The sequence below is a fragment of the Battus philenor genome, unplaced genomic scaffold (assembly GCF_028537555.1).
Source record: "Battus philenor isolate CCGP_79_NKW_IND1 unplaced genomic scaffold, ilBatPhil1.0.hap1 SCAF_1, whole genome shotgun sequence".
Taxonomy (NCBI): domain Eukaryota; kingdom Metazoa; phylum Arthropoda; class Insecta; order Lepidoptera; family Papilionidae; genus Battus; species Battus philenor.
In genome coordinates, this window is record NW_027181661.1 from 11,949,684 (window position 1) to 11,971,854 (window position 22,171).

Genomic DNA, 22,171 nt, shown 5'->3' on the forward strand with positions numbered 1-22,171 from the left:
ACTGATTACTAAAAACATTTGAACGGTGATTTTTTCACTGTTAAAAATAACGATGAAAAATCAAAAACACATGAAGTCTAATCAGAAATGACTGACAAAATTTAAAAAGGTGTGACAAGCAATTTTAGAACTAATCATAATTAAATTACTGCCATCTCTTGATAAAATTTAATAGATTGAACGAATCAGGTTCAGTTCTTAACTTGATATGTCTCGTAAATGTCTATAGTCTGAATTTTTAATTATTTTGTGTGATTAAGTTAATTGAAAAAGCTCTAAGAGGACTAAATATTTTTTTAATTAGCATTTTATATTTGTGCTAAAATCTATAATATTTTAAATCATAAGTAAGAAAAGAAAAATGATTACTGAGTTGTGTGTTGTGGCTGTATGATTATATTTCTAAGCCTCTATAAACATTTTAAATTAAAAAAAAAACTAACAAAACAATCAGTTAAGTTCATTTTAAAGTTAATTCTTTTTTTTCTTTGAAAATTTAGTTTTTCAAGCCTATTCCGTTAAAATTTCCAAAGCGTGAAGAATTTTTATTTGAAGTACAGTGTATTACTTTACTTTATATATGCTATTTAATTACACAACAATAACTTCCCTGTGAACCGTTTGTTTACATTTTTTGGGAAAGCGGTTGTCAACCACGAAAAATCGAATACGCATCAATTTAAAAGAAAGTAATATTAAAACATTACATCTAATTTGAATGTGAACACTTGGGTTAGCTAAAATTTTCAACAATGAGAACTGTTCCTAAATGGGTAAACAAAATTCACGAAGCTGATAAAATTGAATCATCTAGGTAATTTCTTAATTTCACAATATAAACTTAATTTCAAAATACAATAATTTACTTTAAATAAATAAATATGTATTTTGTATGTACACATACATAACATTTTAGAATTATACAGTTAATGAAAATCTGGGTTTAAATTGTCTGTTTAATGATAAAATTGGTTTGAGATAAAAAATATTTGAGTAAAAATTGTTGAGCAATATGAATTTATATGGTCCTGCTTATAGCTGTGTCATTCCTTCTGAGCTACTTGACTATTTTGTTTATGAAATAATGATTAAAAAGTTAAATAATTATTTCAGTGTTCATGCAATATGCTTTAATCCTGATGGCACACAACTGATTGTTGGAGCAGGAGAAAAGGTTATGGTCTATGATCCTCGGGATGGAGCTTTGGTACAGCTACTTCAAGCTCATAAGGCTGCGGTCCATGCTGTGGCTTACTGCGGTGATGGTAAAAAATTTGCAAGTGGAAGTGCTGACAAAAATGTTATTATTTGGACATCGAAAATGGAAGGAGTTCTTAAATATTCGTAAGCGCTTCTTAATTAAGTTTAACTATGTTATAAAGTAGTAATTTAAGAAAGCTTTTCAAACAGAAAAGGACAAAATATTTACATTGTCCAATTTAATTCAAAGATGAGAATTGGTAGTGTTATATAGTGGTAAGAGATTCATCATATTCAGATCAAAGCCTTACTATTCATGTTTTTGCAATATAAGAGCCTCTTAACTTCTATCATTGTAAGTATCTTGAGAGTTAACATGGTATTTCTTGATAGGGCAATAATTTTATGTGGTACTATGTATAATTCATTCAATAAATATTTTTATGTAACACTATAGATATCATCATACAGTTTTAATAAATTTATAGATAATTATAACTCCAATATACATAACAATACAATATGGATATAAAAAATATGAATTGAGGCTTAAAAAGAATATTTATTTTCTTTTTTTCAGGCATAATGAATCAATACAATGTCTTGCCTACAACCCTGTGTCCTTACATTTAGCTTCATGTGCATTATCAGACTTTGCATTCTGGTCTGCTGATGTAAAGGCTGTTCAAAAGTACCGAGTGTCAGGACGTATCACAAGTTGTGCTTGGTCACCAAATGGACAATTTTTAGCAATTGGCTTGGCAGTTGGGGCTGTATCTCTGCGTAGTAAGGTAAAAGCTGTAGAAGTTTTATATTTAGTCCCTTAGCTGAGCATATGTAAATAAATAAGAATTGACGTTACTTTTTGGGTTTAAAAAAACCCAATACATTCTTTAAATGTTTTGCCATAAATTGTTAAAAACATACAGCAAAGCGAATGTACACATTTTTAAGCGAGTATTTTATATGAATTTATTTGTAGAAGTTTGTGTAAACATTATGTACTTACATTAATAATAGAGTATTTGATACCTCATTTTCAGTTAGGAGATGAAGTACAAATAATACAGCGTGAAGCACCAGTTTGGGCTGTGGCATTCTCAAATAGCACACTTTTAGTCAGTGATTGGAATGACACATTGTCTTTTTACAATGTCCAGGGTCAACAAGTATTAAAGGATAGGAATATAGGTAAATTTTGTCAATATTTTAATATATTTATGTTCTTTAATAACTTTAATGAATGTAAATAAGTATGGATTTTAACAATCAAATAATATAATTGTCCCATAAAATATATGCTGGCAGCTTATTAAAAGAATTAATCGAAATATAGTGGCAACAAGTAACACATAACCTTGAACAAACTATTATGATTTGATTCTTACTTTACTTAAATTTTAAATAATTGGAGTTAATAAGAAATTTATAAGTGAAAGGTTACATACATACACTTACATATAATATTATATACATTTCAGGTTTATCTGCCTTATCTCTAACGACTTTTGATGCATTGGTACTCATTGGTGGAGTAGGAGGTTGGGCTATGCTCACAACGGAGGGAATAGTTATGCTGAACACACCTCAAGAGTGGGTTTGGGCTATTACACCATCACCCGCACAAAACATTTTGGTGAGTTTGGAAAAAAAAGAAATATTTCTAAGCTATAAAAATATATTGCATACTTATATTAGAATGAACAGTATTTATGAAATATTCAATTGTAATCATGCTTGACTTTCATTTAGGTTGAAATTTTGAACACTAAATGTTTATTTACTTGTTATATTTTTAAAATTTTTCAGGCAGTTGCATGCCAAGATGGTACGCTTTGGTGTTATCAGATAGTGTTTAGTACAGTCCATGGGTTATATCGCGAAAGATATGCATATAGAGAACACATAACTGATGTAATTATTCAACACCTCACTACAGGCAATAAGGTGCGGATTAAATGCCATGATAGAGTGCAAAAGATTGCCATATACAAACAACGATTAGCAGTGAGTAGACCTTAATCTCTTCCATCATTCCTTTATCATCATCATTATCATTGTAGCCGTAAAACATTCACTGCTAGACCCATGTCCGCAAGGAGCAGCAAGGCCTTCGTTTCACATAAATATTTTCAAAAGGACTGGTGGAAACTGGCCTGATTCCATCTTGTGATATTGTTAACTAGGTTATTAATCCATCATCATCTCTAACAATTTCCATCTTTAGGGTCATAGCTGCCATCCTTTCTGCGTGGTATGTGGCCTACCCACAGTCTCTTCAAGTTCCCTGGACTATGTTGGTTGCATTCAGTTATGTATGGATCTCCCCTTTCCTTTACAAAATATGATTTTTATAATGTAATACTCTCCTTTTCCTTTTTTATTTCTGGTTGTGCTGCTAGACAGTTTACAAAACCAATTTTGATTTTATTTTAATAATGAAAAAATTTCTAGGTGCAGCTACCAGAAAGAGTAGTGGTGTATGAACAAGGTGATGCTGATGGAATGCTTTACCGAGTGAAGGAGAAGCTTCCACAGAAGTCGGAATGCTCATTACTCATTGCAACTAGTGATGCGTTACTTATATGCCAGGTACAAGCAATATTTCACGATGTTTTTCACAGATCTCTGGTGATAGAAATTTTGAAAATAGCAATTCTAGTCTATGACTATATTATATGATCGTTAGAACTACTTATAAATTATGTTATAGGATAATAAGCTGTCCATGATTGGCAAGCGGGTTCCGAAGTCATGGTGTCTTCCAGCACCAATTCGCTATGTTAAAGTCACAACACTATACTTTATGGAGGTTCTTCTTTTAGGCCTTCTCAATGGTCAAGTAAGTTTAATAAATGTCTTTTATCTATATTTATAAACATGGGAATTCCTTTCTCAATAAGATGTAGTTAAGTTAATATGTCGTGTTGTTAGGCTCAGAACTAGGCAAAGGGGTCGACGATATATTTTAAATGTTTTAAAATCATGAAGGTTTTGAAGATTCAAATATAATATCTGTGTATATGTGTATGTAACTATTTGACGTCAATCAAAACCATCAAGAGGCATGTTAAGATGTAATCATATAAAAAATTTTGTGTACCGCAAAGCATTACATCACTGAAATTAAAATATAATTACAAGTCATGCAGTATGCGAAATAGAAAAGTGTTTTTGTACTGTTGTTATTTTTAAGATATTAAGTCAATAAAGTAATCACTATAACATATTAAGATTTATTCTTTTACTTGACTGTGACATGTCAACTTTGACAGTAGTCTAACAGGGCATTTAGTACTTTTTATACCGCACAATTAGCTTATATATATTATATATGTTTTCAATGAGTTATATTATTATTTTAGATTTGGCAAGTGGAACCCAATGAAGGTACTTCGAAGGTCATCATAACGACGCCTTGTGGTGTGAGATGCCTAGACGTAAGCGCATCACGAAATCGCCTCGCGGTGGTCGACGATTTGTCCGTTTGTCGCGTGTACTGTTTACCCACAGCGGAGCTCCTATATTCCGTAAGTAAGAGTATCTTTAAAAAAAAAACCTATAGATGAAAGATTCATCACCATGCATTATTTGAGCTATAGAACGTCTTCTGCTAAATATATACTCACATATTGGGTATTACACTAACACCAAATCTCAACTTTGGGTCGTTTATCGAGTCCAAAGCCAAAATAGCTGCCAAAAAGCTGGGTATTCTGGGGACAGTTCTTAAGTCTGTTTATAGCGCAAGTCCGGTCATGTGTAGAATGCTGTAGCCATCTGTAAGATAGATTAGCAAAATACCAGCTCAAAGTTTTTGACTCTTTACAGAGACGAGCCAAGAGTCTGATTGGTAATAATTCTTTGCTGAACGCTAAACTTCAAATTTTAGAGCATTGGCGAAAAGTTGACAGTTTATCGGTATTCTGAAGACTGTATTTTGGAGAGTTTGCAGCGGAATTATACCAAATAATTCCACCATCTCCTTTCTTCCTATGAATAACAACACGCACGGATTTACAACATCTTTACACGTTTGACATTCCTTTCGCCCTTTTTGTTAATACTTTTATAGAGCGAACAGCCAAGGACATCAATTTACCACCAACATTGTTTCCAGATAATTATAACTTTGTAGTCAAAACTTCGATAAGAGAGAGTTCAAGATAAGAGTAAATAGGTTTCTTCTAGGCAAGCATGTACCATTGTAAACCTCAACTTCGCTTAAGATCAGGCGAGACAGAGGTCAAATCATTCGTCTATAAAGGATAAAAAAATATCATTTCAGCTCTGCGCTGGACTAGGTGTATTAGGATGTCATAAATGACCTTATGATCATTTAAATTTTTATGCAGAATTTAACATTTAAAACAAAATTCTTAATTATTCTTGACTACTATATTTTTATTCTATTAAGTTAATCCATCAATTAAAAAGAAAACTAACAAAAGGAATGTTTTCAGGAGGAAAATATATCATCGGTGTCTTGGAACTCATTATGCGATGACTTACTATGTCTGTCAGGTGGTGGGTTGCTGTCTATAAAGGCAAGCAATTTCCCGGCAGCTACGCAACCTCTTGCTGGGTCAGTTGTGGGCTTCCAGGTAATATTTTATAATAAATAGTCTAACAATATCTAGATACATTACATTAAGGCACTGGTAGCCTGACGGTAGAATACAAAGAATTGTGATTGTAAGTCGCGAGTTCGATTCCCGGGATATAGGTTTCTATAATTGACATATTGTGCTTCAAATTATGTATAATTGCCATTGCTCATAAGCAAGTTTCCACAGTATGGGCAGCGGCGTCCTAAACGTATAATAATACCGCACTGCGATTGCCAACTCCCCGGCGAAACGTGGCGATTATGGTATGTCATACTCGTATATATGCCCCCATCGCTATCTTTGGGACCTTGTGGGCGCCTTTTGCCAGCTCTGAGATTTTTGATATTTAAATACTCTCTTTGTAATTGGTGCAATGGTGACTTAATTTCTTAATAAAATAGATGTTCTTTACTAGCTAGAGGTTCCAGTCTGGCAAAGCAGGTGTGTAAATGTACAAAAAAGTATAGGTGATAAACATTATATTTATTATCTAATTATTATTAAACACATACAGATTGGAGAAAGTGATATACGTAAATTATATAAATAAACATAACGGTTTGTTGACTCCCTAATTCCTAGGGAAAGGTTATTTCAAAAGAGCAGACACGTGATAGTATTCTCGAAGGATAACAACGAGTAGAATGTATAATTAGCAACTAATTTTTTAAAAAAAAAAACATTCCTTTTTAAAATTTTATTTTGTCAACGTGTTAATTTCAGGGCGGCCGTGTTTTTTGTTTACAATCAAGCGCGATGCAAACTATTAACGTGCCGCTTTCTCACGCCGTGCACCAGTATGTACAGAAGAAAATGTTCAAGTAAGCTTAATGCAACAATTATGTTATGTATACATGTTAAATATAATGAAAACAAGAGAAAACTCAAAATTTGCAATACCTCGTTTATATTTTAATATAATTGATAAAAAATTGGTATCTCTTCTCTGTAAGTAAATCATAGTCATATCAGCCGATAGAATCTCACTGCAAGGCCTCCCCCAAATTTTGCCACGATGACTGGTTTTGCACTGCCTGTTTCCAGATATTTTTAGCGACCTTGACTATGCCTTTGATCTATCTAATAGGGGGCTGCCTTCGCCGCGTCTATTAGCTTGTGAAACCTCCTCGAGAACATTTATGAATGAATAAGATGTGTGATAAGGAAGATAGTAACATTTTTTTTATAGGAACCGTTCATGATGAAATATGTCACATGATATTTAACTTTTTTAAATCCTCGTTGTAATGTGGTATACATTACTCTTTGAAAATTCACTGAAAATAATGTTTAATCATGAAAAAACATTATTATTTTCAATGGCACTTTTAATTAACATTATAGATAAAAAATCAGATGTCCAAAACTTTTCTTATACCCCTGTCCCTCTGGGTCACTCTGACAAACCAACTTTCAGAGCAAAAATGTATTTTGTTAATGTGTATTGGGTCTTCAGTTTCCTTATTTCACATCACAAAGCTGTTGTTATGATATTTACTGTGTTACTACAATCTAAACTTTCTATCAATTTTACCGTGGTACCAATTTTCAGTGATGCGTACGCGGCTGCTTGTTTAGGTGTGACTGCACTGGATTGGGAGAGACTTGGGTTGGCCGCCTTCGATGAGCTCTCCTTTGAGGTTGCACGAAAAGCATTGCAGCGGAGCGAGAATATCACATACCTGACTCTTATCGACCAGTTGCAGGTTTTGTCATTATAAAATTCAATAATATACAGCTAAAATAACATTATTTAGTACGTAATATTTTAACTAGTTCAAAACGATATAGGCATAAAGGCAACATTATCATTACCCTTTTTTTTAATGAAATAAATGTGTTTTTGCAATATTCGTTCCGGTTTTAGTGAGTAACAGATAAACTTAAGTTGGCTTTTGGCAATGATGTTGATGGTATTTATAATTCAAAACAAATAATCATAGTTAAACTTCCCCTTTTCAGTCTCTAATATTAGTTCACGTTTGCTTGAAAATATTAATAATTCTACATTTAACAAACAATAATTATTATTATTATAATAAGATACATACCTCGCTAGAATTCCAGCTAGAAAATATAAAAGATAGTTTACTGTTACGAAACTTAATAAAAACTAGTTTTTAAAAAAATAATTAGACTTTAATAAAACACTTCTAAAATTTAGGTAAAAAGAATGTTTGAATAACCAAAACGCACGCGTGTACTGAACTTACATTCGGGAAAGACTGCTTGCTGTATAATGACGTATTGCAGTGATAGACTAAACATTCCTGATTAAGGTCTTTATGTATAATAATAAATGGCGAAAAGGGTCAAGTAAGCATGTTGCCCAGGGGAGTCGAACTCGCGGCCCGCAATTAATATTTTAGAGGCCTAGTCCATATATCCGTTGCGTCAATTTTGAAATTATTTTCATACAAAAATATTTCCCTCGAAATAAAAAATCTTTTTTTTTCTATTAATTCTATTTTATGTCGCTGGGCTGTTTTTTACCCGTTAACTGAGCGCAGACAGTTGGGAGGGGGTTTTTTTAATTATCTTTCTTTTTACGGAATTTTCTCATAGGTAAATATAGCTAAAATTTATGCATATAAACAATATATTTTAAAACTTTTACTCATTCATACATTACTACAGATTGAAAATGCATGCTTTGATAGGGAATTGGAATATTTTCATGGCTGGAATGTTATTAAAAAAAGTTAGCAGGATCTACATATGGCTCGGATACTAAAGCAATGGAATACTCGACGGCCAGGAAGTAGCGAGTGAATTCCATGAGCGTTCCTTTACAGTGATCTAAATTGCACTAGATTGATTTGATGGAGGTGCGTTTATCAATAATCGATCTTGGAAGACACTCGTCTTTTTACGAAACTGTTGGACAGGATGAGGAAGAGGCATTATGTGCAATGTAGCCAGCGCTCTATGACTGTAGTTCTAACACTTGGGTGCGGTTTTTTTACGCGGGCACTCAGTCTCAGCATGTGTGCAGTCCGAGTCATGCCGACAGCGCTTCGCTCCACCTTAGCATTGAGCCAACTAACAACATAAACACTTTTTGCTTTCAGGAGAGATTTGATGCGGGTGAGAAAAGAGATGTAATTCTAGGCGATGTATTAGCCTACCGCGGGAAGTACACCGAGGCGGCTAACGCCTTCCAGGCGGCCGCTCGCGACGATCGCGCCCTCAACTTGTATTTGGATTTGAGGATGTTTAGCAAAGCACAGGTGATACACTATTTTGACCTTACCACCTTTTGTAAAGTTTCATTTACTTTTATTACAGGCGGGTCAAATGTAGTCTGGGGAAAGGACTTTAATACCAATCCATTTCATCACCATACATGTCGGGCAATTTACAATAGTTCGGCTGATATTTGAAAATTAGTTTTTTTCTTAAACATCTTATACCTTCAGAGAACTTGATTTGTAACTTGTGTTAAATGTCAACGATTGTTAATTTTAATCTCAAACTAGTTAAATATCATTATGTTTGAAATAACATTGTAATGTATATTTATTTACAGTACGTACGTAGTATAGTAGCACGCATGTAATGAATTATAAAATGATTGATAAGTAGTAAATTTCAATCTTTTACAAAAACATTGTGTTGTATACGTGTGAGTTATCGCTTTTACGAGAATTGACAGAAAATTTACTTTACTTTTACTTTTTCACCTTTAAAGTTTTTATGCCTTTTGTCTAGAAGTCTGTATAATCGAGAGCTGTTGTATATGCTGGGCGTTCGGGATTTTGTAGGAATTGGTGAGTGAGGGCGAAGGCCTAGCAGCGTTGGCAAGACGGCGAGCAGAGTGGGCGCGTCATGTGAGTGAGCCCCGTGCCGCCGCCGAGATGTACCTCGCGGTCGGAGATGTTCGGCGAGCCGCGCTACTTATGGCTGAGAATGGTCGCAGGGACATGTGAGCCCAGCCTGTTATTTATTAATTTACTCTTTTGAACTCTTTGAACGGGTTTTCAAAGACGCATTGGTAGTTTAAGAGAAGAGTTTGGTTGGTTAAGGTGAATGCTAATGTATTACAAGGAGGCCTTCTCTAATCTGCTATTTGTGTTGTCAGTTCCGAGACACTTACCCGACCCCGCTCCCTACAATACAGTGGACCGGTCTAAAAATAATTAATAATTTCATAAGGACACAGACTCAAACAGTAGACAAAAGAAGTAGTTGCTCCGGAAAAGACTAACACACGGAGATAAATAATAGAAGAAAGTGCCCAGTCATCTAGTGATGAAAGTTAGAACATTAAATATGTTCCGATCAGGCTAATGGTCCAATATCTTCGGAAATCCAATTTTCTACGTTTAATGTAGTTAACTTTCTCGAGTATACTTGAGAGGTGATGAATATACAAACAGTTAATGTTCGCCCGTAATAAAAGGAACAACGTTTTTGTAGGTTAATAGAGTTGGCTCGGAAGCTGGACAAGGGTTCCAGCGAGTCGTTGCGTCACGTTGCGGAAGCGCTCATCAGTGCGGGCGAGCCTGCCGCCGCAGCTGATGTCTACCAGCGTCTCGGTGACTATAGGTATTTTTTTTTTAATATTCCCTTTTTTCCTTTTTTTTCTAATGTAATTTGTGTCGCCAAAATGATTTTTTTTATAAATATTGAAACTCCAACAATTTCGAACTCACTTGTAGTAAAGGGAATAGGTTTCTTAATAGAATTTCTCGGAACATAAAAGTAAATTGAGGGAAATGGCTCATTATTCAATAAACTAATATTTAAATGTCAAGAATCTTTGCTAATGACGTCTTTGGATTATTTTGCTTTCAATTAAGCTATATTTGACACATATTGTATATATACATAAATCGGTATTGTTAAACTTTTATTAAAGAGGTGTTGTTGTGGAGTTTCTGCCTTTTTCTTACCCACAACTTTAAAACCTTGCGAAGCAGAGTTAAAAATAAAATAGATTAAAAAAAAGTTAGCGGTCAGTATTATCATTTTTTGTCTCACGTTTATTAAGCGCACGCATAATTGGGAGGAAGATCGCCGCCCTCAGATACGGAACCTTCTCCTAGCTGTGAGTCAAACAAAATCAAGTCAAGTCAACAAAATCCTTTTCTGGTGTAGAATAACTTTCTACTGTTTAGTTTGTCTTAAATTGCTTACCTAATTACAAGTAAAAACAAAATTTTAGTAAAAAGTTAGGCTATTTAACTATGACTAAATTTTATACAATATAAAATTCTTATGTTTTAAATAGAGTTACTGCCCATATGCTATAGTCTATTGAATGAGTCAAAATTTAAAAATGTGCCGAGCCAGTTCATCAAAATATTCAGCAATAGGTTCCCTCTTGAGCAGGTCCTGCAAATAAAATGGTATAATTGAGTTTTTGGAAAGAGTGACGTAGTTACGTTTATTCGAATCGGTAACAGTGCCTGAGTAAGTATTAAAAAGACTTGTTTTATTAGGATTCTTTTGCTAGTGGTCATAAGTTATAGTATTAAACAGCTGTATAGCGTATTAGGAAAACGTGGAGAGGTGAGGCCTTAGAATAAAGAGACAAAACGGAAGAAAAGGAAAGAAGACTGATGGCGGAATGAAAGAACGGAGCGGCCGATATTCCCACCGTTTCGCGGTGGATACTCAAGACATGGTATAGTGGTTTGGGTAGCGTTATAGTGTAGGGCTATAGTAACAAGATGACATATTATTAGTAATCTCTAATCTAGCGCTTACTGTTTATAATTAAAAAAAATTATGTACAGTATGTTTTATTTGAAACCTCTAAGCATGGAAACTGAAATAAGCATTCATTTACACTAGCAAGGTCTTAATAATTAAAGTTGAAATTTGTTTTATATTTTATTTTTTTATTACGTTGACACTTATTGTATAACACACAATTGTTACAAAATATTCACATAATATTAAATTTTAAGTAACCAATATTGATTTTGAGTGTAAATTTAAACGATTCAGTTTTTTGTTAATGATGAATTATGTTGTTTACATTTATTCCAGTAAAGTGGCCCAACTTGCAGTTGCGGCTGGCGAATGGTCGCGAGCGTTCGCTTTCGCCCGAGAGCATCCAGAGTGCAAGGGTGACGTTTATCTTCCCTACGCGCATCGCATGGCGCAAGAGAACAAGTTCATTGAAGCTCAGAAAGGTGATGATACTATTAAAAAATTATACGATAGAATATTATGTATAATTTAGGAAAGAGATTTATTAACACCTATTTATTATAAATCATTGCTAAATTTCATTACAAAGCATCTGTTGAGTTTCTGGCCTGCTTTTCTTAACAGGTCAGCTTTCCGAGCCGGTGGTGGCTTATTACTTATAATGTTAACATAATTGACGTGCGTGTAAATACCTACTGTAATAGAGATATTTTGAAATCGAACTAATTTTTATAAAAGTTAAAAGTAAATAGATGGTATCATTTATTTCTAGACATGAGAACATGTTTCGGTGTATAACATCACTTTGTTCTAGTATATTATCACCTCCCATACGAGTATAGGTCTTATATAGCCTAAACTTATTTCATATCTGAGCACCTTTTAGAAAGTTCTATTCGCGATAAAAAACAATGATTATGCCTAATTGTAGTCTGTTTTCTCCTGTCTTTGAGCAGTAGATTTCAAAATACATGTTCATCAATTTTAAATATATTATAAAGTATAACTAGGACTTCTACTATGGAATGATTGGCTATCATACACACTCAAATTTTGATTTTTTAAAGTGTTTTTAATGGTCATCAGATCTTAAAGTTTTTGGTGCTGCTCTGGGGCCCCCATGGGGACCCATGTTGCTTTCTATAGATTCTATGCTCAGCATGCAGCAGAGGGAGAGAGATTAAAATGGTTATCACCAATCCGATTTGGGGAAGGGCCTCACAGTGACGAAAGCGTTATTTACGGTAGGCATTTGGAGGCAATTCGTCGAATTCTTAATCAAAGCTTTTCAGGAAGACGAGTTTTTGGAAGCACCATAGGAAATACTTCAGTTTGTTGACTTTGTTTTTTTTGGTTTTTTTTTTTATATTTTCCTTGCTATCCTATTCCATTTTTATTCTTCCTTTTATGTGAAAAGATATTTCGTTGGTTTCAGCATACCATATGGCGGGTGAAACATCGACAGCTATGCGTGTTTTCAGCGTGCTAGTCAGCAATGTGATTGCAGAGGAGAGGTTCGCCGATGCCGGCTACCTGCATCATTTACTCGCTGTGCAGTGTCTTGAAACTGCCAACGAGGCCACGGGCAAGTTAGTGATGTTTAGTTATTTTATCATACGTTTTATAGATTCTAGTATTCGTGTTAATTATTTAGTAATGTTTTCGTTTATAATACAATGTGTTCTAAGCATTATTTAATCGATTTAAATGATTTAATTGTTTCATAAACTGCAAAGCAAAATAAATAAAATCCAGGATCGGCCATATGTTCCTTCGGGTGGATCCATGAGTCTGGTTATAACATGGAGCATCCACTTAGGCAATCTAAGAAGTTGGCAGCCTACCAATCCGGGAAAATAGTGATATGTAGAGACCCGAGCCGAGCTTCAGTACCTTACAACGGGTCTTAGTCTAGGCGCTCGCTGCGCCTTACCGCCTTTTCGGTAGCATTGAAACTGGTTGCAAAAAAAGGTCGGCCATGAAAAATACACTTTGAGAAGAACCAGGCAAGGAACTCGTTACATTTTTAATGATGAATCTGTAATCTTCACTTTAATTTTTTTTTCTGTTGCAAATCGTCTATTATATATATTTTTTTATTACAGTAATTTCAGGCACGTTAATTTCCTACATAATCTTTATAATCTTGCTTTAATTTGATTTTTTCGTGTATAAATTTAAAATTGTTACAGAGATTTTATTATAGAAGCGTGTATGTATACCTTGTCGTAAAAACAATGAAAAAAAAAACAACGATACCTTGGTGATTAATAAATTAAATGTCATACAATGTATTATTTGTTGTACGTAGAGATCGCGAGTCGGCCCTGTACAGTTACGCGCGCAACTCGCGCTTGTCTCTGATCTATCACGCGTACGAGGCAGCGCACCGCTGCGTGCACGAGCCCTTCTCGCTGACCCAACCCGACGCGCTGCTCAACGCAGCTCGGTTCGCTCTCGCGCACGTCGAATCGCAACCTCCGCCTGGCGTCTCCTTATTGTATCCTTTAATAATGTAAACACTGTTTTTGTACATTTAATTTAATTCAAAAATATCCCGACTGTCTAACGCTTTGGAGTTTTGGAAATTCTGGATTTGCTTTCAACGATAGGATACACAGCACATATATTTGTTATATATATACAAGATTTCTATCTATGTCAGTACATAAGAGGAAATTTCAAAAATCATTATCATTTTAGCCACAGGGCGCCCAATGCATACAGGCCCATAGATTTCAAATAAAATTCCAATCTCTTGTAATAATATTAATTTCACGAATATATTTATAGATCAAAACTTTCATGGTAAAAATAATACAATCTGTTTGAAAAATTTAATTTAATTTATCATACTGTATTGTTCGGCCTTATTTCATTTCAGTTTGTACTAAGCAGTTACTGGAGCACATACACACCTACGCATCCTAAAAAAGACTGTATGAATGTATGTATTATATCCTATTTGATAGATTTGATCTGTTCATGTGCACTTGTTTACCTGTCAAAAGCCTACACACCTGCTAAATTAAATTAAGACACTAGTAAATTATCTATAAACATACAAAACAGTGCGAGAAATCTCCTTGTCTAACATTTTTCATCGATATTATTTCATCTTATATTTAATTTAATTCTTCATACTGTAATATTTTAACGACCAAAATTTCGGCGGGGCTATGTCTTCAGAAATGTTTACGATTCCCCCATATCATCAGCCAGTATTTGGTAAGCATATTGGAGTTGAATCCACTTTAGTAAAACATACAAAACAAATAAAACGATACATTTCAACACATTTACGTGACATCGACTTGGACTCAAGTTCGCCTAATTAATTAAGTAAATATTAAGTGAAACGAATAATTTTATTTCACCGCACTTGTTTTTTTGACCAAGCTGATGGTGCAAGACGGTGTCTTCTTCGGCTTTGGCTTCGTTGCAATTTCGTCTACGGCACCCATAGTCAACACCTGTTTCGGCGCCGGTATAGGCATCGGAAAAGAATTGGTAGTCGGCGCCATCGTCCTCTATGGCGTCGTCATTTGCAACGATTTTGTATTGGCGTCCTGCATAGGTCGTGCCGGACTATTAAGCGGCGTATGTCGCCATCAACGCTGGGGAATGCGTCTGCGTCGGCGTCAGGTATAGCGTCGGCGTCAGCATTCGCATCGGCGTCTGATATTGCGTCGGCATCCAGTTAACGCGTCGGCGTCAGGTATAGCGCTGGAATCAGATCTCGCGTCGGCTTCAGATATCGCGTCGGCGTCAGATGTAGCATCGGCGTCAGGTAAACCGTCGGCGACGGATATAGCGTCGGCGTCAGATATCTCGTGGGCGTTATATATAGCGTTGTCGTCAGATATGGCGTCGGCGTCAGATGTAGCGTCGTTGTCTGAAATAGTGTCGGCGTCAGAAATAGCGTCTGCCTCGTGTTTAGTGTCGGCGCCAGATAGGGCATCGGCGTCAAAAATAGCGTTGGCGTCGTCTACAAAAATAGCCTCGGTGTCAGACATAGCGTCAGGGCTAAACGTATCGTCGACGTCTGGTATTGCGCCGTCGTCAGATATAACGTCGACGTCGGACGAAGCGTCGGCGTCAGACATGGCGTCGGCGTCAGATATCGCGTCGGCGTCAGCGTCTGCAACTACGTACGAATCAACGTCATTGTGTATGTGCGTGAGAGGATGTGAATGTTTTTGTGTTGTGGTGTGTATATGTACAAGCAGATCATGATCAATGGGACGGCGGATGTGCCGCGACGCGCTGGTCTTCCATAGGCTAAAATAAAATCTCTTAAGGAGCATGAACTTCCTGTGTTTTCTTCCAAGCTTAATCTATAGCACGTCAAAATGGTGTTGTATTAAATGACGGATCTCATACAGCCGCCGAAAATCAAGTTTATGACATAATCAATGAATAAACTAAATGTTTTCTTGGATTACATATTATCACAACAATGTTTATCACGTTCACGCCGGGGCCGATTTTATTTTGTTTTGCTATGAGGCGGCGCTTAAAAAAAATTAAATTAATATCGCGCTTCATCTGACGTCGCGGCTACAAACATGCAGTATAGATATATATGTATGTGCGTGCACGTAACTATACTGCATGTTTGTAATATTCCATATATACAAAGCTGTTATAGAAGCATACACATATCTACACCATACGCATCAGAATCCGCTCAAATATATGTTTTGAATAATAGTTTTCCTTAAATCTAGTTGCACAGTTGTTTGTACCTTTGCATCGCAAAACAAGCGAAAACACTAAACGCTAATGTACTTGCGAGACAAATGTTGGACAAGATTCTCAACCTTCAAATACCTCAAAAATTTCAGGTTAGTTTTTTGAAACAGTTTAATTTATTGATTACTTAATATATTAAAACATATGTAGCAAAAGGTTCATTTATCAAAATTTCCATAACTTTAGCTAACACAACCATTATTCTTGGTATTACAATATCATTTGTCTTTTACGAAAATTGCAGTTATTTTTTGTTAATCTGTATCCTAAATTTGTTCTTGAGGTATATAGTAAACTGCCTGCCTAAAAAGAAATAAAACATTACTTGTCAATAAGTAAACCGGCTTTACCACCGGGCTTAATTTCAATATATTATGCAAAAGACATCAGATACCAGTACCCCCAGTTTTAAATCCCATCAATTTTAGTATAAGATAAATATCTATATATATTGTAGATATAATGTTGGTAGGATATTTGACATGCGTTACAGTTAACCTACCGTTTGTGTTAGAACGCAGTAAATAATCTTCGCTTGAATCGTGACATGGGGCATCATTAAGCCGACAGAGATTGATAATTCATCATATTCCTTATAATTTCAGCCGTAGCACATCTATTGCTTGACATAGGCATCCACCATAGAACGATCGATCTAGAAATTTTTACTTGTTAATTTGTTGGGTTGTGCTACTTTGGTTTCCGGATCCTATCGTTGATTCAATCTCGTAATGATGTCCCGGGCATAGCCCCCTCCATGGATCTTTGAGTGCCTCACCGTGGATCTTGCTTGCCAGTGAGATCCGAAGTGACAGATACATTATTAACACGAATGTACTGTATGTTGGTTTACGCTTACAGGAAAGTGTTGATTTATTAATACTAAAGAGTCGTGCTGTCGCCTCAAGTAGTGATAACCAGGACGAGGAAATAGCTCCGCTGTGCTGGCGTTGTAGAAGACACACTCCACTACTGTGTGCCACACACTGTCCACACTGCGGTCATCGGCTTATGCACTCCCTGATTACACACGGTAGGTGATAATATGTTTAAAGTCAGGGAGGAGACAATACCCTCCCTGATCAGTGGCGAAAATAAAAAGACATTTTTATCCCTATGTCGAGAAATCGCAAAAAAAGCCATCGACAGAAACAAAACAAACATTGTGTAAAAAATATAAAACAAAATAAAAAGCTAGAAGAACAAAAATGTAAAATAATAGTATAAGATCAATGTTAAACAATGTTAAATAAAATTTAAATTATAAATGTATTAAGGAGAAAAAAGGGAAGAATGTCAGACGAATAGAGCGAATGAGAAAGAAAGACGAAATGTAACATGAAAGATAGACAAGACTGAAAGATTATGTGAAGAACGATAGAAGAGAAAGACAATAAAAATTCTGTGAAAAAATTATATTAAAAGATTAAGTCCCTGTCCCACTCAAGATAGGGGTACGAGAGGCCCCCAATAGCGGGGGTCATAAAAAAAAAATATGTTTAAAGTTCAGTGAAACTGCTTTGCCAAGGGCGTGTCGTGACTTACCACGAGGTAAATGACCATTGATTCTGTAGACGCTTGTTTAGAGCTTATAAAAAAGAAAACGAAGAGCAAAAAAACTTTTCTATTGGAGTAAAACACATTACTCCAAAACACGATAACAATCAAAATCATTTTAATACACGTGTAAACGCGTTTGGTGAGATTTATGAAGACTTTTAATTATTCATTTTTTTCAGACCCCTAAAACGCTGCAGTTGACAAGAAAATTTTCCATAATGCTTATTCATTTAAACTGCCATTTTTAAAATTAACGATGTAGACGTAAAGCACAGAAGTATTACCTTGTATTGATGTTTTCCTTGACTGCAAGAATGGCTTAAGCAACTAACACTTCGATGATACTCATGTATGGTGCATGTCAGGCAAAGAAGTCGCTCTTTTTGTTTAAAAAAATACTTATTGCCTTTGTGATTTTATTTTTGTTCTAAGAAAACATAATTCAATTTGGTCTTCTAGTAAACAACACAAAAGGCTCAATTTTTTGATTACAATTATGTATATAATTAACCAAAAAACCTATAAAATATAGGAAAAATTTTATAGGTTTTTTGGTTAGTCAAAGCCAAAATACGTTTTCTTATGTCAGTAATCTCCATCAATATTCTATTATTTTTGAATACATAGATTGGTAACTTTCAAATCACATTTGATTTTATTTATTACTAATTTCCTTTAATGTGAATATAATAACCGGTTCCTTTTTTTAAAATATAATGAAATGTTTGCTATACCCGAACAGAAGTCCTCCCGTTAGTGCAGTTTGAGCCAGCAGAAGGTATTACTTTGGAAGAAGCATTGGATTTGATAGAACGTACCACTCTACCAGCTGCTAAAGAAGAAACGATGGATGCTGAAATTCTGCGAATAGATCATGATATAGATTCTTCAGATCCCTTTCTTGACAAAGTTGAGGAGGTAAGTCTTTTGTTGAAGCTGTCTCTTACATTATATACTTTTTACCAATTAACAATAAATATTTGAATGTTTATTATTCTTTACAATAATATGGGGTGATTAGTTATAACTGTAATAGCTTTAAAGCATACACCCCTTATATATAGCTTATTTGTCAGCAAAAAATTAAAGGTTTTACACCTGTTTCCAATCACCCTGTGCAAAGTAATCAATCTGATTTTTTTTTCTATTGCAATCCAACAAGCCAGTAATTTCTGGCAGTACATAGTCTGAAGAGACAGTAAATTAATCTTGTGCTTGTGTGGGCATAGACTTAAGAACCTTATCGTCCCAGCGGCTATGTGCTGCGCTGTGTCGGTTATTTTCTTTCGTTTACGATATCCTATCCTCAATTTTGCTTCGATCTCTTAGAGAAATCCTGTGAGTCGCTTTCAATTAATCTAACTGTAAGTAAATTATAAGCGTATTTAATTGTTAATAGGACGATGAGACGGGCGTGGTGGTTTGCAGTCGCAACGCACTGCTACGTCTGAACCCTGCGTGTGTAGTGACGGTGTTGAGGCCCCCGCTGTCGCCGAGGTTCTACCGAAACATGCTTTCAGAACTGCCGATTGCCACCTGTCCGCACTGCCAAAATGTAAACTACGCCTTTATGTTATTGTAATTTATTTATTTTCATCGACTACATTTACTATATGATAGGTATTTAATGAGACAAAAATTTCTGTTGTAATTTTATTAATTGTAATACCTATGGAAATGAGCGAGGTATTACTACTAATTTTGTTAACTTAATATACCATAAGAATAACATATTTTTATAAATTTTGTTATAAAAATATTGTTTCTCTCAATTATATTAATAAAGTAAAATATAGAGGTCCAAGCGGACTCGCGGTCTCTCGAGCTTTGCTATTAAAAACGTAGTTTAGTTTAAGCGCCATCTGTATCCTGCTTCTTAAAACACGCGGAACATGTTAATGCCAATAGAGAAACAATGCTTATCAGTCGCAAAAATGTTTCTAATTCGCTAACTTGACACAAGATAGCGTTTGCTTATTATTATCGCACTTGAAAAAAAATCACTTTTATGAATCAATTGTTACAGCTATTTTATATGGAAGACTACGAAATACAGCTCGTTACTAAGAGACATTGTCCATTCTGTCGGCATCCAGTAGAAGAATCCACCGATGAAGACGGTGCGGAAGACTCGTTGCTTAACGGATCGAGTACTTCAACGCCCAACAGTCCCACCAGTGAACACGTCTCATGGCGATAGTTGTCGTTTCCTGAAATATATTATTTTATTAAATACCAATTTGACACATGCTCATCGAATAATCTTTATCCCGTAAGTATTTATTTATGTGGAAATAGTTATTTGTCTAACTAGATATAAAACAGAATTTAGTTTAGTAGAGAGACTAAGATAGTTTGAATTTATTTGAAAAAAAAATGTAAACGAAATGTTAAAGAAAACAAAAGGCAACTTTTATTTAACACAAAAACTTAATTACTAATGAAGTACAATTGAAGTTATTCTTTGAAAGCTCATTTGGCCGTATGGTGAAAGTTACATGGGAATAGTGATTTTTGCATTACATCATCACCATTATGTCACCTGATAGACGGCGTCTGCAAGGCATAGGCTTCTCTCAAAGACAGCCGAACCATACTACATCAACACCTTACATATATGTGACAATAAAGGTTGTTGTGCACATTATAGTAAAATTAGATAAGGCCTTCTTAATTAGGTAAATACTTGTTATAGTACATGTATCCATCGTTGGAATACTACCCTGCCGGCTCCTTGTTTACACTTCTGATTAATAATGAATAAATCATGTTACTCGTTGTTGCATTAAAATAAGGATATTGATAAAAATCGCACGTCCTTACACTGCGATATAGACCAAATTAAGTGCCTGCAGTAACGAACAAACAGCAGTTTTCAATGATAAAATAAATTCCCAAATTTATTTATTTGTTTCGATAAAACCGAGAAAATATTTGTAATAGTTTTTAAGCGAGGTAAGGTTAGGGCTGAGCATAGGGATGGGCATGTTTTTACATGAGCGCCGCCTCTAGCGTAGACGGTTGACCACCTGTACTCGCCAAGGCTATTTATAATATATTATAAGAAAGCGTTTCATTTATTTATACTTTACATACGTGTATGTAGGGCAAAAGTTTTACATTAAAGAAATATTAAAAAATTTTAATCTGTAGGACACCTAATAAATTACTTTATTTAGTCGTGTAGTTCCTTACTAAACTTGAATTACAAAAGTATATTGAAAATTCGAAACATTTCAGTATTTTGTGTTTCTTATTATATTAATTGGTGCTGATTTACTAAAATTTAAATATTTAAAAATAAAGGATTTTACGTTTTTTGCCTCACATCATAACAGGACAGGTGTTTCTTTTATAAAACCGATTTTAAGATGATCGTCGTTTTGTAACGAAAATCCTTGATTTACTGACTTATGTTTGTATATGTATATATATATATATATATATATATATATATGCGTTTACGCGTTTGCCCCGAGGTATTGATTTAAATCAATACCTCGGGGCAAACACGTAAACATAATTGTTCTAAAAGTAGGGCAATTATAAAATTGTCAATATTTAAAATTATCATGGTACGAGTCGCGGTTTCTTATTTTGGGCTTTATTGACAAGCCCACGGTCGCTCAACGAACAATGATACAGAAATTCAACAAATAATTATACAGAACTCAACAAATAATTATACAGAACCAGATATTAGAGATCGATTTAGAAATGAGGGGATCCGTACACGAACGAAAGTTACCGATATAGCCCAATGAATTGGTAAGTTAAGGAGGCAGTGGACAGGCCACACGCTGCGCAGTACAGGTGTCCATTGGAGCCTTAAGGTTTTGGAGCGGATATCATGGACCAGCGAGCGCAAAGTTGGATTTCTAGGTCGTTTGTCCACTTCCAGACCGTGCCGATAGGAAATTAATGGGGACGCCTATACCCTGCAGTGAACGTCGTACGAGTTATTTGATGATAGTGTTAATGAAGAATTTGTTCTTTATTAGTGGGTGCCATTAAAATCATTGGCATTATTAAAACGTGTTTCTGGTTTTATATGTAAGAAAAATGGCCTATGAAAACGCCCGTCCTACCGATTATTAGTAAACATTTTCAAAGAATACTACTAACAATACAAAAACAATGCAAATGTTTAAAACTTAAAACTTGTTGCCACATTACGTACGAAAATATGAAATGTTGGCCTCTAAACATTTCAAAAATTAAAATATCTGATAAAACCGGTCATAGTTGTTTCAAGTAAAATGAAATCCCTTTTATGGTAAAAGTAACGTCATTGAGCTGTGCTGAGCTTTGAGTAAGTACAGTCCTATGTTCCCAACAATGAGTACGTACATGTTTACACAGCTCTATTTTTTGATTTTCGTCGG

At 34.9% G+C, this 22,171-nt stretch overlaps 1 protein-coding gene across 1 annotated transcript; it reads left to right on the top strand.

Annotated features, from left to right (window-relative positions):
• Nucleotides 1–596: 596 nt before the first annotated feature.
• Oseg1 (intraflagellar transport protein Oseg1) lies at nt 597–21,049 on the top strand. Its single transcript, XM_068776591.1, has 23 exons — nt 597–814; nt 1,114–1,344; nt 1,781–1,991; nt 2,244–2,391; nt 2,682–2,836; nt 3,010–3,207; nt 3,655–3,792; nt 3,914–4,042; nt 4,566–4,730; nt 5,664–5,804; nt 6,534–6,631; nt 7,363–7,516; nt 8,882–9,040; nt 9,575–9,735; nt 10,230–10,358; nt 11,808–11,953; nt 12,907–13,060; nt 13,783–13,971; nt 16,210–16,318; nt 17,088–17,259; nt 18,529–18,704; nt 19,186–19,341; nt 19,813–21,049. Exons 1-23 carry the CDS (start codon nt 753–755, stop codon nt 19,984–19,986), a joined length of 3,555 nt encoding a protein of 1,184 aa, XP_068632692.1. The 5' UTR covers nt 597–752; the 3' UTR covers nt 19,987–21,049.
• The last annotated feature ends 1,122 nt before the right edge of the window (nt 21,050–22,171 follow it).

Bases quoted from the DNA above. Each gene is read 5' to 3' on its own strand.
- Oseg1 (XM_068776591.1), top strand. From the start codon at position 753: ATGAGAACTGTTCCTAAATGGGTAAACAAAATTCACGAAGCTGATAAA. The intron at 1,345-1,780 runs GTAAGCGCTTCT...TCTTTTTTTCAG, and splicing joins GAAGGAGTTCTTAAATATTC to GCATAATGAATCAATACAAT. The intron at 11,954-12,906 runs GTGATGATACTA...CGTTGGTTTCAG, and splicing joins GTTCATTGAAGCTCAGAAAG to CATACCATATGGCGGGTGAA.